The sequence below is a fragment of the Blastomyces gilchristii genome (assembly GCF_000003855.2).
Source record: "Blastomyces gilchristii SLH14081 genomic scaffold supercont1.2, whole genome shotgun sequence".
In the NCBI taxonomy this organism is placed as follows: Eukaryota; Fungi; Ascomycota; class Eurotiomycetes; order Onygenales; family Ajellomycetaceae; genus Blastomyces; species Blastomyces gilchristii.
In genome coordinates, this window is record NW_003101681.1 from 2,811,722 (window position 1) to 2,827,002 (window position 15,281).

General features: G+C 47.0%; 4 protein-coding genes across 5 annotated transcripts; 1 reads left to right on the forward strand and 3 right to left on the reverse strand.

The window, feature by feature from the left end:
• Positions 1-1,573: 1,573 nt before the first annotated feature.
• BDBG_01237 (uncharacterized protein) lies at positions 1,574-3,944 on the reverse strand (the record flags this gene model as incomplete). Its single annotated transcript, XM_002628283.1, has 7 exons — positions 1,574-2,096; positions 2,171-2,296; positions 2,365-2,526; positions 2,594-2,924; positions 3,053-3,333; positions 3,397-3,479; positions 3,585-3,944. 7 exons carry the CDS (start codon positions 3,942-3,944, stop codon positions 1,574-1,576), a joined length of 1,866 nt encoding a protein of 621 aa, XP_002628329.1.
• A 1,606-nt stretch (positions 3,945-5,550) lies between these two features.
• Positions 5,551-8,067, reverse strand: BDBG_01238 (superoxide dismutase). Its single transcript, XM_002628284.2, has 5 exons — positions 7,894-8,067; positions 7,369-7,548; positions 7,117-7,268; positions 6,892-6,988; positions 5,551-6,810 (listed from the first exon to the last, which is right to left on the reverse strand). Exons 1-5 carry the CDS (start codon positions 7,904-7,906, stop codon positions 6,788-6,790), a joined length of 465 nt encoding a protein of 154 aa, XP_002628330.1. The 5' UTR covers positions 7,907-8,067; the 3' UTR covers positions 5,551-6,787.
• A 1,288-nt stretch (positions 8,068-9,355) lies between these two features.
• Positions 9,356-12,909, forward strand: BDBG_01239. Of its 2 annotated transcripts, XM_031720256.1 has the most exons (4): positions 9,356-10,416; positions 10,465-10,545; positions 10,742-11,770; positions 11,851-12,909. In XM_031720256.1, the coding sequence occupies exons 2-4, from the start codon at positions 10,495-10,497 to the stop codon at positions 12,430-12,432; spliced, it is 1,662 nt and encodes a 553-aa protein (XP_031576350.1). In that variant the 5' UTR covers positions 9,356-10,416; positions 10,465-10,494; the 3' UTR covers positions 12,433-12,909. The 2 variants fall into 2 exon arrangements, with proteins under 2 accessions (XP_031576350.1, XP_031576351.1); XM_031720257.1 differs by having other exon boundaries at positions 9,356-11,770.
• A 479-nt stretch (positions 12,910-13,388) lies between these two features.
• BDBG_01240 (transaldolase) lies at positions 13,389-14,970 on the reverse strand (the record flags this gene model as incomplete). The annotated part of the gene is made up of 7 exons (XM_002628286.2): positions 13,389-13,625; positions 13,719-14,102; positions 14,205-14,369; positions 14,499-14,617; positions 14,698-14,709; positions 14,808-14,826; positions 14,932-14,970. 7 exons carry the CDS (start codon positions 14,968-14,970, stop codon positions 13,389-13,391), a joined length of 975 nt encoding a protein of 324 aa, XP_002628332.1.
• Positions 14,971-15,281: the final 311 nt, after the last annotated feature.

The window sequence follows — 15,281 nt, forward strand, 5'->3', positions numbered from 1 at the left end:
AAGTCGACGGGGCGGGTTGACGGAGAGTCTTAAGGGTTTTTTGAGCATGTTCAGCTGGGGTATTTTGAGTAACTATGCTCCGTATTCACGGGCCACACAGGTTTTGTTTTAAATATTTAGACCTGCAGGGTTTGCTAGCCACATATTTCATGCGTTTTCTCATTTCTCGGGAGACTTTGGACGAAAAAGAATAAATACTCAGGCAGGCAAAGGGACAATATGGATGCCCGGGTTAGTCAATGATGTGAACGCATCCGGTAGACGCGAACAAGATGAAATTTCTCAAAGAATTTATTTGCGACAAAAGGACTGCAAAATGTTCGTGGGAATCATCTGCTGTTGTCTTTTCCTTCGCTGTTAAGGACTCAAAGAAAGGGCCTCTGTCGAAGGCGGGATCTAGGATGTGCCGTGGATAGCAGTAGACCAGTTCTCCCCGGATCTCGTTCCTCGTTGCGCTTTGATACGTAGCATATCTGCAGTAAGTTTGGAGGCTCTTGCTTAAATCATTTTGGTATGATGATGCGCTGTAAATTCCGGCCCCTGGAGCTGCTGAGAATAGATGGGTCAATAATCCTTTGCTCATGGATACGGCGAGGGTTGCGTTGCAGTTACATTTACATGACTGCATCCTGTAGGAGACAATGGGGGTCGCTCGGTCCAACAGCCATTCTTCGTCTGCGGGTTTGAATATTTGCCATCCTGTATATGCTGATAATACACTGATCTGATTTGAAGAAAGGGAAGTCTGCACCAACGTGGTATTATTTGATATCCATAATGGGGTGTGATTTTATGGTGCAAATAGGGGTCCTATGAATGGACGGACAGAACTTTCCACCTTGTTCTTGCGGCCTCGCCCCGGGGGATTTCATATGAACATAATTGAGAGCAGTAAAGTGTGCCTATATCCAAAAGCTGTCAAGAATATTTTTGGAAGAAAAAGTGCCCAAGAAGGATATTAATGCAAACCAGAGGCTATCCGTAAAATTGACCCAAAGTATATGCGCCAGAACACACCATCATGCACCACCACAATGCTTTTCATATGTACGGAGTACACCGCCCATATATCCCCCCAACCAACATCGTCTGAGTGCACTACTTCTGCGCGAAACGGACATACCCCAAAAACCGTAGCTTCCACTTCGCGTAGCTAGGAGCCAGTAATGGAATAATGCCTATTTCCAAATAGGTACATTTAAATTATTCCCGGCGCATGGGGGAAGAGGGTGCATAATCCGCTTGAGAGTTTTTAGCTTGGACGAGTTGTATCGAAATGATATCCACAGCTAGCAAAAAAATCTCGAACCGAGGGTTGGGCTAGCTATGTGCTGCTCAACTGCATCCCGGGCCTGAAGCACAGAAGTTATTTTTTGTCTCTGCCGCAAGGACTTGTCATTGTTCAAAGTGATGAGTATCGTCAAACAGGAGTCCGTATGTATAAAAAATATCTTGCTATATAAACTGATAGTATGATGGTAGAGCGGAGACAGGAGGGTTTAGAACACGCAAGTTTTGAGAGGAGGGATTATAAGCCTCCGTGGATGGATACTGTTCTCCTTGGGTCCGTATATCAGTACTGCCCCTGTGAGCGGCAAATTCGTCTAAATGATATTCGTGACGAAGGGTTGGATCTTGTTTCCGTAGAAAAAGTAGGGGAAGGGTCAAACTGAGCATCCATATATGCCACTATTTGTTTAAGTCGGCGCGAGTCAAGGTTACATAAGTTGATTATTTTCTTGAGTATTTTGCGAACCTTCTGAGCGACTAGATATGTTTGTTCTAGCTCCAGGAGGGTCTGCACGCAGATGGCAAGATAAGTGTATTCGCTGGTGACGTCTGTAGTTTTTACCCTTTCTGCAATGTCTGAGATGAGAATGGTGCAAGCCATCTCAATAATGTGTAGGGCTATCCCACTTAGGGTGGTTGCATTACTATGGTAGACCCGATAGTCCGTCAGGTAGTTCGCGATTTTGATGGCATGCTGCACGCAGATATTTCGAAATTTGTCTGCAGTCTCTAGCTTTCGCGTGTCAACTTTCCCAACGCCAGCTGGAGGGCGATATAAGATAATGATAGCGGCACAATACTGCATACTAGGAATCACGGTTGAAAAAATGTTAGCTAAATATTGTTGCTTTCAATTTGGGTGACATTAGGGTTTGCATACTGCATGACTCCTATCGAAGGAGGTCCGTCTTTTCTATAATATAGCTGGGGGTCCAAACGGACGTACCACTGGTGAAGTCGTTCATCTAAACTATTGGTCTCCACCATCGCACGTTGATTTCTATTTCTATTGCCAGATTAGTTAAAAGTTACTTTGAACAAAGATTTAACTATAATGTAGCTGGGTTGTCATACAAGTGCTCACATATTAGCCCCACTAGCTCTAGAAGAGAGGCCCAGGAGCCAGCTAGGAGAGAGTGCAATGGTAAAGAAGCATTCTCCCCCGACGGTCGAGGGACGGTCACGTTTTCGTCGAGCGTCAAAAAAAACGAGCGCCCAAGATACAACCCCCAAAGTCTAGATGTACGATGCCACGCATTTCAGTATGACCCGAAAAACCGCAGATTGCAGGCTCGCCGCATACCTACCAAAAACAAAACAACCCCAGAAAGTAATCTGGCGCGCTTCTATGTCCATTTGTGGTATATTCTCGTTTGAACAGTCATGATGGAGACCCATCTCAATCGCAAGGCGACAAGCTGTGTTTGTCAGTGCCAAGCTCGTCATATCATTGGAAAATGCACAGTATATAACCGATAGTAAAAGTAACGATTGTATAGTCGTTATCCCCGGTTGTTTTCTTTCCGCTTCCAGTAATCTTGAAGCTTCAGCAAACAAGCACTGGTAATCGTTTATAGGTGGCGGCTGCTTGCCTCTGTAGGCCTTATCTGGCGGAAGAACCAAGGCACGTATTTCTGACCGAGGTGAGATTCTCGCTGCGCATGCCATGATGCAGTAGAGCAAAGTTTTGCTATAGAAGTTCGTTTTGCCTGCGGCCATATCGCCCTCGCTCCCTAGGCCCCAAGTGCTGACCAGGGCTCACCAGCTTCCTGTTCTTTTAGTGTCAGATGCAAACTTGAGGTTGGACCGCCATATTTTAGGCGACCATCCATATGATATCTACCATCGCAGAGATAAGCAATGACATTCTCCGGGTACGACTGAATGAGTGGCGATGGATGATAACTGGGAAATTGATTGAGCTCATATAGAGTCATGATCTCGCGTGCTTGTATGCGGCGACGGAGTTCACTTTCACGAAGAGACTTCTCGAGCTCTTCAATTCGACCGTGTAGCTCCCGGATATACCGCTTGGAAGATGGTCTAGAGGTCAAATGTTAGTTGTTTGTCCACAAATAAAGGCATGTCATAACCGTGTGAGCAAACCTTTTGCGTTCATCCATCTCAGGTCCCGGACATGGTATCCCCAGCCGTTTGCATTTCTTGCAGCCGCCATTTTCTGGTTGGCACTATGTAGGAAAATCATGTTAGCAAGCTTTGTTCATGTCAACTCCCAATAGCCATCGGGAATATGCCGCCCAATATTCAAAATTTATATGGTCTTTGCAGCAGACCTTAATTTTCTTTGCCCGGCAATTTAAACAGGCCAGAGTGAGAACCGAGCCCAACTTTGCCACTGCTGGGTCCGGCTCCGTTTCTTGGCTCTCTTGTAGCTGGAGGTGAGGATTGAGCTGAATTTCTGGCCAAGGTCTCTGTATTATACTGGACTGAACAGGCTGGGACCCAGAGGGTGGTGATGATGAAGTTGGGGGCGGCGGCGGCTGTACATGCTGACCTGGCGGCTGCGAACGAGCTCCTTGCTCCCACTTAAGGTTCTCATTGCTGCTGCTTTGCTGCATCAAGGTCGACGGGACCGAATCCTCCCCTGGCATGAACGGCGCGTACACTGGGTGGTAGAAGTTGGAGGGCTCCATCTCGGTCGTTGAGGCATGACCTAACAACGACTTCAACGACCACCGTGGTTGGTTATCGACTAGGAGAAATGACCAGGATTCAGACGTTGGAAGGAAATTGGGCCTCCAGACGCAGCTGGAGAACAACCATCAGGCCAACGCTGCGCCAATGTGCTCGGGACTCCAATTCTATAAGCCTTTAAAAAAAAAAAGGTTGCGTGGCGAATCTTGAAGCAGCGCTGATCTCCAAGCCGCCAGATCAATAATCCGCAACGGATTGTCTCTCAAGCAGTCATCCCTATGTATGTCTGTAGCTGGACTCCTTTGAATGGGCTTAAGTTATGGGCTCATGTCTCGGTAGACGGGATGCAACTAGGCCAGGTAAATACGGCACAAGTGCTTGAAGCTGGCCACTGTTTTATGCAAGGGAATGACTAACACATCTGCAGCTAGTTTACGGAATAACTAGTTAACCATGTCGGCTATCCAACATCTGTCTCCATGGGATTGGTTTGGATCGGTTTGTCATCGTTCTGCTTCTTCCCAACAGACCCTGTTGTTGCGAACGCTTCAGGCACCTGTTCACGTTCAGATGAAAGATTATCAAACCTCTAAGTCATTTTACATTGTCCCACTGCTCCCGAATGGAATGGCGGTAGGGGGTAGTGCTGTTGGCGGGAGCAAATCCAGCTAGCTCTGGCCAGTGAGAATATTATTCTGCTCCTGTCTGACATGAGTTCCACGGGTCTATTGATAGTCTACAGACTCTGGAGTCCCAATGCTTTACAGTTTAAATTCCTACGCCTTGCTCTCTGCCGAAGTTTACTGCTTTCTTTTTAAGCTTCCCTGTGGGGAATGATATAAGATGTTTGAGGCTCCAGGGCCGGACACTTTAACGACACTCGAAATACCGTGCCCAGCATAAAGGCGAGGGATCTAAACGATGTAAAAAGGCGCTCGCCATCGGCTTCAATCCCTCCAAAATCCTTCGAGAGCGATAGACATAACTACGGAGTATATCCTCGTTGATCAATGAATATCTGACCATCCAGGTGTTGTTAACGGCCGTTGCGACGTATCAACCGGTTATACCTCAAGTACCATTTTGCTTCGACTCTGTGTTACCGGGATGAAGAATGAGTTATTGTCAGTTGATGCATCCCAACCGTTCTGTTTAAGCGATCACATTTCAGCCACGTCGATCTTACCACACAATATCTGTCAACACTTGGCCTGTATTTAACATCCTGCAAGAACTCATCATAAGCTTCACTTGCATATGAGTATAATGAACCAAAGCCAGGCACGCCTGGGTGTATTTAGTCGTCGAGGTTGCCAAGTTTTCCCCTATACTTGCGTCAGAGGAGCAAGAAGTTGGTTTATCCTCTTTAGTTCAGGTGGTATGTATTGCAATCCTTGACGCCGCACACCGCGTGTTGAATTACCAAGGGGGATGGTGCTGGGTACTGGCATCCACTCGCTGCATGTACAGTACATAATCCACAGAATACGACGGCAATATTAGCTCCGTTCCCCCCTTTGCTGCTATTTCAGGCCAGTGCACGCACGGCATCAGTATAGCAGTTCCTCAATATGGCCAATGAAAGAATGGAGTGGCTTATTCTTGGGGAATCGTGACGTTTTTCATCAAAACCATGCAGCCTTTTGTCACCGGAATTACAACCCGATCTTTCTCAAAGCTTTGTTTTTTTCTTTAACATGTTTTCTGAACCAACAGATGGCGAGCTGAATCATTTCACTAAATACCTCCGTTGCAAGCTTCCCAGACCTTGGCCTTCGTGCACAGATGCCTTAAGGTCTTCTCCTTGGCCAGGATGGCGAAAGGAATGTCTTAATTTACTTAAGCGTTGGATGTGCCCTCAAGAGCGTGTTGGATGGGACACGATTGTTAAACGTGTGAACTATGTAGTCTATCCATGCCGCCAAAAAGGAGCTTACAGGTTTCACCTCCACCAACCCCATGACTTTCGACAGCTAACTTGGATATGCATACCTAACACTTTCCTCTCTCTTTCAATTTACCTTTTCATCTTCCCCATATGCGGTATATGGATGTGCAACTAGAGCGGCCCCAGCCACCACTTGAGTCTATAGAACGTCAACCAACTACCCTCAAATTCTCGTCGAGGGCAGCCCACACTATCAACCACCTCAAGAGCAGACAACACAGTTCCCCCCATATTTCTCTCCCACCTCCCACATAAGTCGGCATAGACAGGCCGCTCTGCAGATCCCGAACAAATATAAGCGCAGTGTACCACCCTTACGTACGTGCAGGACATACGATTATATTCCACCTATGTGTACATGTACTCCGTGCTCGTACGTACAATCATCACGCATCAAATCCACCAGCTCTACCGCGTTCCTCATGACGGTATAAATCACATATCCTGCACTTCCACCCCCTCCCCTCCTTTTCAGGAAACCGGGAGGGTGAAGCCGCGTGTGATAATTTTCTCTGAAGGAATCCTGGGTACAAGGTTTCTCGAAGCAATTTGAAATGGGTTTGGAGATTGACATGAAGCTGTTTTTCTACCTGAGGTGTCTCACCAGCCGAGCACACTACTCTACGTGAAAAGTACGAGTATTGTAGCCATTCAATTGATATTTTACTATACAGCTGAGAGACTGAATTACTTGGGAACTCAGTATTGACAATTCAAGTAGGTCGACCCTCTTGGCTTTTCTCCTTGCTTAAGAAATATATAATACTCGTTTCTCCTTCACAAAGTAAATATGTGGTGTGGTATAATATTTGTTTTTTCTACATTCCGGAAACACTAGCCCATTAATTTTTTAATACCACTTTTCATTTTCTGCGGGGTTGACCTAGGATTCATTTATGCAGTGATGCCAATAACACCTGTGAATAAAGGAAAGATACGTTAGTAAATACAACGGCATCATGCCCCAAACGAGGACCCGAAATATGGGCAATACATACCGCACGCGGGGCGGGGACCAGCATTGCCGGTCTTCTTGGACTCTTCATTGCCACCCTGTCCAAGGTCATCAGTGCCAGCATGGATGACGACGGTACGCTGTTTCATTCAAAGAGTTCCCTAGTTAGTAATCACCAAAATCTCTAGAAAATAGAAAAACGAAGTCAAGGGGGAAGGGGGAAGGGGGAAGGGGGAAGGGGGAAGGGGGAAGGGGGGGGTGGGCTTACTCCGAGAACGCTCTGCTCACCGATGAGCTTGACTAGTGGGTCCTCGAATCTTCCAATGGCATTGCCTTCTGCGTCAGTGGTGATGTTGCCTAGGTCTCCGACGTGGCGCTCGGTATCGGTGGGGGAACCGTGAGTTTTGCCGAAGGGGTTGACTGTTGTGATGGAACAGGAGGTTACTCTATGAACGTGGGTATATATGTGGATAATGGGATATTTTTAGATGTCAATTAATTGGTGGGGTAAAGGACATACAGTGGGGGCCGGCAGAGGTGCAGCCATTGGTATTGTCTCCGAACTGGTGGATGTGGAAGCCACGCTCGGCATTTGGGTCATTGCCGGTAATAGTGTATGAAATGACGGTGTTGGATGACTCAGAAGCCTGCTCGAAGGTGACGGTACCCTTGACATTGGAGTCACCACGGAGAATAGCGACTGCAGGAAAAGACCGGGGAGTGGTAGGGGTTAGCTCAGTTGTTGTCACGAATGTATCTAAAGGTTGTTTATGAAGGTTGAGTGTAGAGCCATCACGGGAGCAGGGTAGAGCTTGGAAATGTGCTCATGGCTACGGATGGTCACTCCACAGCCGGACAAGATTCCAATCAATCTACTGTAGGTTCTCCCATTGGGCATTTCAAGAACCCGAGGACCTTGGGTGAAAGTGCGCAAGGCTGGTTGGTAGGTTGATCCCGCACACTCTTGAGGCATCCTCAGTAGATCATCAGATGGGATGGCGGGGCAAAGGCCGGGATAGGAGTTCTAAGAAATAAACAAGCTTACCGGCCTTGACCATTTTGACGGTATTGGATATTACTTGTTAAAAGGGCGGATACAACAAGTGAGATGTTGGGTGGAGATGACTTCTGGGGGATGAACTGCAATTTAAAGGAGAAGAAGAGGATGAGGACGAGGAAGACAAGAAAAGAATCCGGGTAGAAGTAACATTCCTGTCGCCGATGTCATGTCATTTCCTGTTCGGGGGCGAGGAGGGGCATGCTGACTAACCCACCCCGCCATCGACGGGCCGAGGGTCCGTGACGTCATCTCACGTGACCACAACACCGGTCCGAGCTTCAGGCCTTTCCTCTTCCGGGTATCAATAGAGGGAAGGTAAAAGACAACGACTTCTTTTTAAAAGGACAAGGAGACATACATCTATATCTAAACGTACATCTTTACAACTTTACATCTTCTCGATTAGTCTCCGCTATGCTGGCTATATATGTTCATTTCAAACTCGAGATAAGACTGCAGCAGTGTCACTCGCCCGCTCTCATTCGCTACATACAGAATACTCATGAAGTAGATATCTATATCTCTCTGTACAGAGTAGTTACTACCTGTTCCAAAAGATGATCTTCTCTTATCTGGAGGGGTGCTCCATATAAAGTCTCCCACCCGAGTCAAACTCCCCGGATTATGCTTCCGTGAAGAAGCAAAGGATTATGCTTCCGTGAAGAAGCAAAGGATTATGCTTCCGTGAAGAAGCAAAGGATTATGCTCATTGCTCCTGCTCCACAGGTGGTTGCTGCTGTAACGTAGGCGCTGCCTAGGCCTCAGGTGACGGAAGGCAATACTGTCGAGACGACAGACGGATCCTCCGTATCAATCAGGGCTGAGATTTGCAAAGATTCAGCAAGCGGGAATACATGTAGCCATGTTGCTAAGTATGTCTTTCATGTTGACAGAGAGATCTTGCTGAGCTTGTTGGACATCATGGACGGAAAATCCCGGTTCTGACGGAGCAAAGAACCGGATTGTTAATTGTTATCGTCAAACCAGGATCACATATTGTCTTGTCCAGCCTTGACTATGAAGCCTGCTGTGTTTTCTTCCTTCTTCAAAACCTACATCTGGCGAGCCGAGAATTTTCCCGTCCATTCAAGCTCTCCCACTTGTGCCCATGGGACCTTTCTCAACGGCTAGGCACTTTTGTCATCCCCCACCCTGCGGAGGGCAGGTCAACTCAGCGTACCATGAGTTTGAGAGATTCAAAATATCGAAACTCCAAGTGGAAGTGAAAGGGAAATTCATCCAGTGCCTTTGTGATCTGCACACCCCACCACTAGTTGATACCTGAATTTCAATGGTGTCGACGGATTTACCACACGCCAGATCTGATAAACTTCGACTGAGGACATGGACTCAGCGTTTAAAATCAACGATAAATGGTGCGGCTCTTTCTTTACTAGGGACGACCATCGAGCCATTCCACGTTGTTGCCGCTAGCTTGGGCAAGTCGTGCCAAATCTCCGCGTTACGCTAGTTTCTTTTTTTGTTGATACCAACAGGCCAAGAATGGGCGTGTAACAGGAGCGAATCATGCTTTGAGACGTCCAAGTTCTCCCGCTTCAAGCCCAAAAAAAAAAAAAAAAAAAAAAAAAAAAAAAAAAATTGAAACTATGTTAAAAAGTTACAATTATTAATAGACAAAATGATGGTCTAACATGAAACAGAACGAACAATCCACCTCCCTAGCTGGAGGACAAAAGTGACAAAACTAGCGCAATACCAGCCCCACGAGATTTCCAGCCATCTGAGCGAGATATTCTCGCAGCATTTTGGGGGAATTTGAAACAATAATTATCAACATCCAATATAGAACCCACGAGTGCTCTCAGGATCCATTTGGCGCCCTGCAGAGCTAAACACAGTCAAGCAGGCAGTTTTACTGGCCGTTGATGACCGCATTTTGCAGAAAAAGAACAATAGGATATTCCTTCCTTTTGTTCTCAGCGGGGTTAGTGGCGTTCACGATTGGCTGATTCCCGATCCATGACCTCGCAGTCGCGCTGGATAGGCGAAATTTGGAAACTGATGCAACGGCTGAGGCCAACCCAGCCGCCAATTACCCACGCATGAACCCCAGCAAAGAATTTTGCAACCCTACCTCTTATTTAATCAGAGTTCGCTAGCCACTTTATTTTGACGCTTATCAAGGCACGATTTGACTCCATCTATTGTTCCCCGTGGTTCATCACCCTAAAGAGCTACCCTGAACCTAGAGTATTACTCTCTTGTCAACATATTCTTTGATACCTTTGCCTTTAAAATGAGTGATACAGGTTCTTCTCAGCTTTCAGACTGGGAGGAAGACCTGCCAGACAATGTTCATTTTCGCCTTCCAGGCTTCACGCTCCCGCTGAATTGGGAGCCTACCCCGACGAGCACCCCACTCACAACCCCGCGTGCTAGCATAGACGGACGGACGCCTAGGCTTCATATCCTTCACATTCAGGGCATACAGAGAGGCCGTTTCCCAAACGCTTTGAACTATCAAGATGCGCTCGATGATAATTTGAGGTAATCTCATGGTTCCCGGTTTGCGGTTACTAGGTATTGATTTGGCAGATACCCAGCCCTGACGACTCGAGAAACACGATGGTCCAGATCATGAACGAAATCACGGATAAACCTAACTGGAATGTGAAGGTTGGACCTATATATCCCTTAAGTATGCGGGCATTGCCCTACTTCCGTGTCTGGTTATTCATTATATCACTTCTGGCCCCCCCATTCTCTCTCTCCCCCCCCCCCAAAAACCCTACAATCCATTCTACGACAACCTCACCATAGGTAGCAAGTGCCTATCCACCACAATCATATCATTTACTAATCTTTACAATAGGTTTCTGATGATACCATCGTGGAGAAGTGGCGGAAGGAAATGTTAACGGGAAACTATGGTTTCTCGGAATCTATGGCAAAATGGGTTATCGATGAGCTCCGCTACAAAACAAGGATTTATCATGAATATGGGCTTGTGGACGTATTTAACGGCGGAGTAGTCAAATCAGACACTGCTGTTCCGGGATCAATCGACCAGGAGTTGAGAAATGGGGTTTCGAAACTAGAAGATGTGCCTGAGAACCTCAAAGATTACCACCCTTCCACGAATGAACAGATTCTGAATTTAGTGAACCCATCGCTCTTTCCCCTTGTCTATGGCCGAACGCGTATCCTTGGCGAGAAGCTCTTAGGGTTGGGCGACTGCATCGCCAGCTGCGGCCTTGGAGAAACACTTCCAGTGCCGCGAGACAAATACACCGTGTTTGATGAAAAGCTAGATAACCACTCCGGTTGGGCGGGTAATTTTTGGAAAGACAAGATATACAGCCAAAAATTCCAATGGCTACCTTGCAATGTCGAGTTCCTTGACAAGAAGGGCTCTTACCTACCTCTAGATCCGAAGGACCCTTCAAAAGTTGCTGCGGCGTCTCTTGCTCCGCCATGTCGGATAACAAGCTATATCAACAACCTCCATCCCCACAAACATCGAGATCTATACGAAACCATCGAGAAGGTGATATCCCGCGCAATTCCCCTTTGGAATAGAACCCTATCTTCTCTAAGTGCGGAATATACTCGACGTATTAACTACGATATATGCGTTCGGGAAAGTTCGCTTTCTCCGCCCCGAGAAGGAGAAAATGGATCTAGAAAACAGAAACGTTCAGTGACCAAATCTGGATATGTATTACCAGAGCCTAGAAAGTTCGAACCTACGATGACGCCGTCGCTGTCACCAGGTTCCGTGGACTTAAAGAAACAATACCGCAAGTCTGGCTTTCAAGTGATTGTGAAACTTGCAAATATCCACCTAACCCCTGAAAAACCCAAATATAACGGCGGTGTCTGGCATGTCGAAGGCCAACTTGTAAGTAACAAAGCGTACTCCCAACTCAGTGCATCCTGCATATTTAAAACGAACAGCTCCATTTTCTAACAAACCGCCAGAATGAACACATATGCGCAACAGCGCTCTACCACTACGACAATCACAACATTACCAACGGCCACATAGCCTTCCGCCAACAATGCGCCACAAACCAAAAAATCAAAAATAGCCGCGGCGAAGACCCAGACTTCCTCCCCGAAATCTTCGGCAAACACACCCTATCCTCCGCAACCCAAATCCCCGGTAGCGTCGAGTGCTCCCAGGGCCGCCTCCTCACGTTCCCCAATACCCTCCAGCACCGCCTCGAACCCTTCGAGCTAGCCGATAAGTCCAAGCCAGGCCACCGCAAGGTCCTAACCCTCTTCCTCGTCGACCCACATATCCGCATAATCTCGACGGCAAACGTGCCCCCACAGCGCCGTGACTGGTGGACGGAGCACATCGAGTCAACGGGGGCGCTGAAGAAGTTGCCCAAGGAGTTGGTGGATATGATTTTAGGCAGTGGCAACAAGGCGGATTTCCCGTTTAGCATGGAGGAAGCGAAGCGGTTGAGAGTGGAGTTGATGGCGGAGAGGACGGCGAGGGTTACGGAGCAGGATAGGCATTTTAGGCATAGGGAGTTTTCGCTTTGCGAGAATTAAACACTAGGTACTGACGGGGTCACGGTGGGCGGGGTGAGGGTGTGTCGTGATTGGGTGATTTCCTGGTTTGATATGATATTTTTTCATACTTTGTTGAGTCAAGGGTTTTTTCTATTTTTTCTATGTTTGAGCGATTGATAATGTCTTTTTTTCTTTTGCTTGTGCTTTTTCTGTTCTTCACAATTTCCTTCCTATTCAGGGGAGCACTGCTATATCTTTTTGTGGTTACCGTATGTGAAATTCCGGGTTACACCTGGGGATCACTGCAAAGCCGGTTTGCGGAATGGGGGGGAAGAGATGGGTGGCTACGCGGACAGTTTACTAGCTAGAGGTTAGAGAAGAGATTTATAACACCAACACTTTTGCAAATTATTATCTATCCTTATTATCCCCAAGACGGTGCGAATGAGCTGACAATGACGACATCCACACCCCACCTACTGCGTATCTAATACATACATGCACAATACACCCCCCTTTCCCACTCTTCCAAGTTCCTCTCCGCTGCTCCCTCCGCAACCCATATCTATCCTCCAACTTTAATGTACTGTAACTAATATGTATGGGCAAGCCTAATGCGTAAATACTTCTTGTAACGAATCTATTTCCACTCGTATATTACCTACAGATGGGGGCTTGTTTTTAAGGGAAAATCCCTACCGAGACCTAGGGGCACGGAGATATTTTCCACTTCATACGTATTATTTAGCTGTAGAAAAGAAGAAGAGGCTTTTAGAATTCGAGCCCACACCACGGACTAAGATATGCCATTCTTATCTCATGGATGTAAAATAAAAGGAATACAAAAAATAACCTAAAGAGTTCATTCATAAAGGGAGAAGAAACGTTTTTTCTTTTCTTTTTTGTCATTTTGCAGGTATCAATTTTGCCTTGATATATGAGAAAAGAAAGGAGAGAGAAAGAAAAGAAAACAGGAGGGAGTCAAAAGCTCAGATCTACGAGCCAATCTTCTCTTTGAGGATGTTCTTGAGGGTAACTGCGTCAGCAGCGAACTTGGAGATACCCTCCCGCAGCTTCTCGACGGCCATTTGGTCCTCGTTGAAGTCGAAGCGGAAGAGCGCCTCGTCGTTCAGGTATTCGCGCTTGGGGATATCGAGGGTAGCAGCGGTGGCGGAGTCCAGCTTCTTGGGGACGGCAGCGGTGGAGTTGTAGAGTTCTTCGAGGAGGTTGGGCTGCGTTGGGGAAATGTGTTAGTTTAGGCCCAACTTACTCCTAAGGGGAAAAAAGGGGGGTGGGGGGGGTGGGGGGATATATATAAAACGTACCGAGATGGTCAGGTAGTCGCATCCGGCCAATTCAGTGATTTCGCCGATATTCCGGAAGGAGGCGCCCATGACAATGGTCTTGTAGCCGTGCTTCTTGTAGTAGTTGAAGATGCTCTGCACGCTCTTAACGCCAGGGTCTTCCTCGGGGGTGAAGTCCTTCTTCATGGCTGCTTTGAACCAGTCGAGGATGCGGCCGACGAAGGGGGAGATGAGATATGCGCCAGCTTCAGCTGCAGCAATGGCCTGGACAAGCGAGAACATTAATGTCAGGTTGCAGTTGATGCCGTGCTGTGACTGAAGAATGTGAGCAGCCTGGATGCCCTCCCATGTCGAAGCGATTTTGATCAACACGCGCTCCTTAGGGATGCCAACGGATTTGTAAAGCTATTGCAAAAGGGCGGTTGAGTTAGTTTTTTTCTTTCTTTCTCTTTTTCTCCTCTTTCGCGATCTAGCTTCTTACAACAACGGATTGGCATCGAAACATACCTCGATGATGTTAAGAGCCTTATTGACGGAGGCTTTGGTATCGAAGGAGAAGCGGGCATCGACTTCAGTTGAAACTTTGCCGGGGATGATCTGCAGGATCTCTTTGCCAAACTCGACCAAAAGACGGTCGAGAGTAGCATCGACCTTCTCATCGAGTGTCTTGCCCTATAGTTTTGTTTTTGCCACCCAGGTCAGCTTTGGAGAAGCTCCAGATATATATATATATATATACATGCAGAGAAACCACAACATCAGAACTAGGTCTATTATATCTATTATATGATGGTTGCGCACATTTTCCTTTCCGTAGGCAACTGCGGAGTCGATCAACTTGGCATATTCTGGTTTCTTCGAAGCGGCGAGGATCAATGAAGGGTTGGTGGTGGCATCTTGCGGCTTATATTTACCGATGGCTGTTGCGAATTTGTCAGAGAACAGTCCGTATAGTGCAAATGTAGAAGACGTAAACGAGACATAGAACGGTAAGACATACTTGCAAAGTCCCCTAAAAAATTCAAAGGGTTCTATGTTAGCTAGAAATTCCATAGCTTTAAGAGCTAGGGGGTTTGCCGGGAATTGATATTCGAGCGAGGGATGGCATACCAGAATCGCAGACCACGGTCTAACACGGGCAATGTGTCGAAGACAGAGTCAGTTCCTAAGTTCTTCTCATTCTCTCATCCATTCCTCCTATGAGACAAAACTGGAGCGGCAAGGGGTCACTTACAGTGCCAGTGGCTTTTAATTGATCGAGAGCGGACGACATGACGGATAAAGGATTGTGCGCAGTAACTTAGTGTAGTAGTAGAATCTACGAAAGCGGCGAGGGTGCGCAGTTGAGAGGATATTCTAGCTGATCTTCAAAGCCAGTTAAAAGAAGCAAGAAAGAGTAGATTGTACGTTGTGAGATTGTTGTATATGAGGGAGCAAAGAAGAGAAGAAAGATAATAAATACAATGGATGGACTGGAAAATGGTGGGGCAAGAATAATGGAAGGGGGGGGGGTACCTGCGACCTGTGGCTGCTGCGGTGCTTGGCGGGGAGAATAGGTATCAGATACACGACTGCTCAGACGCC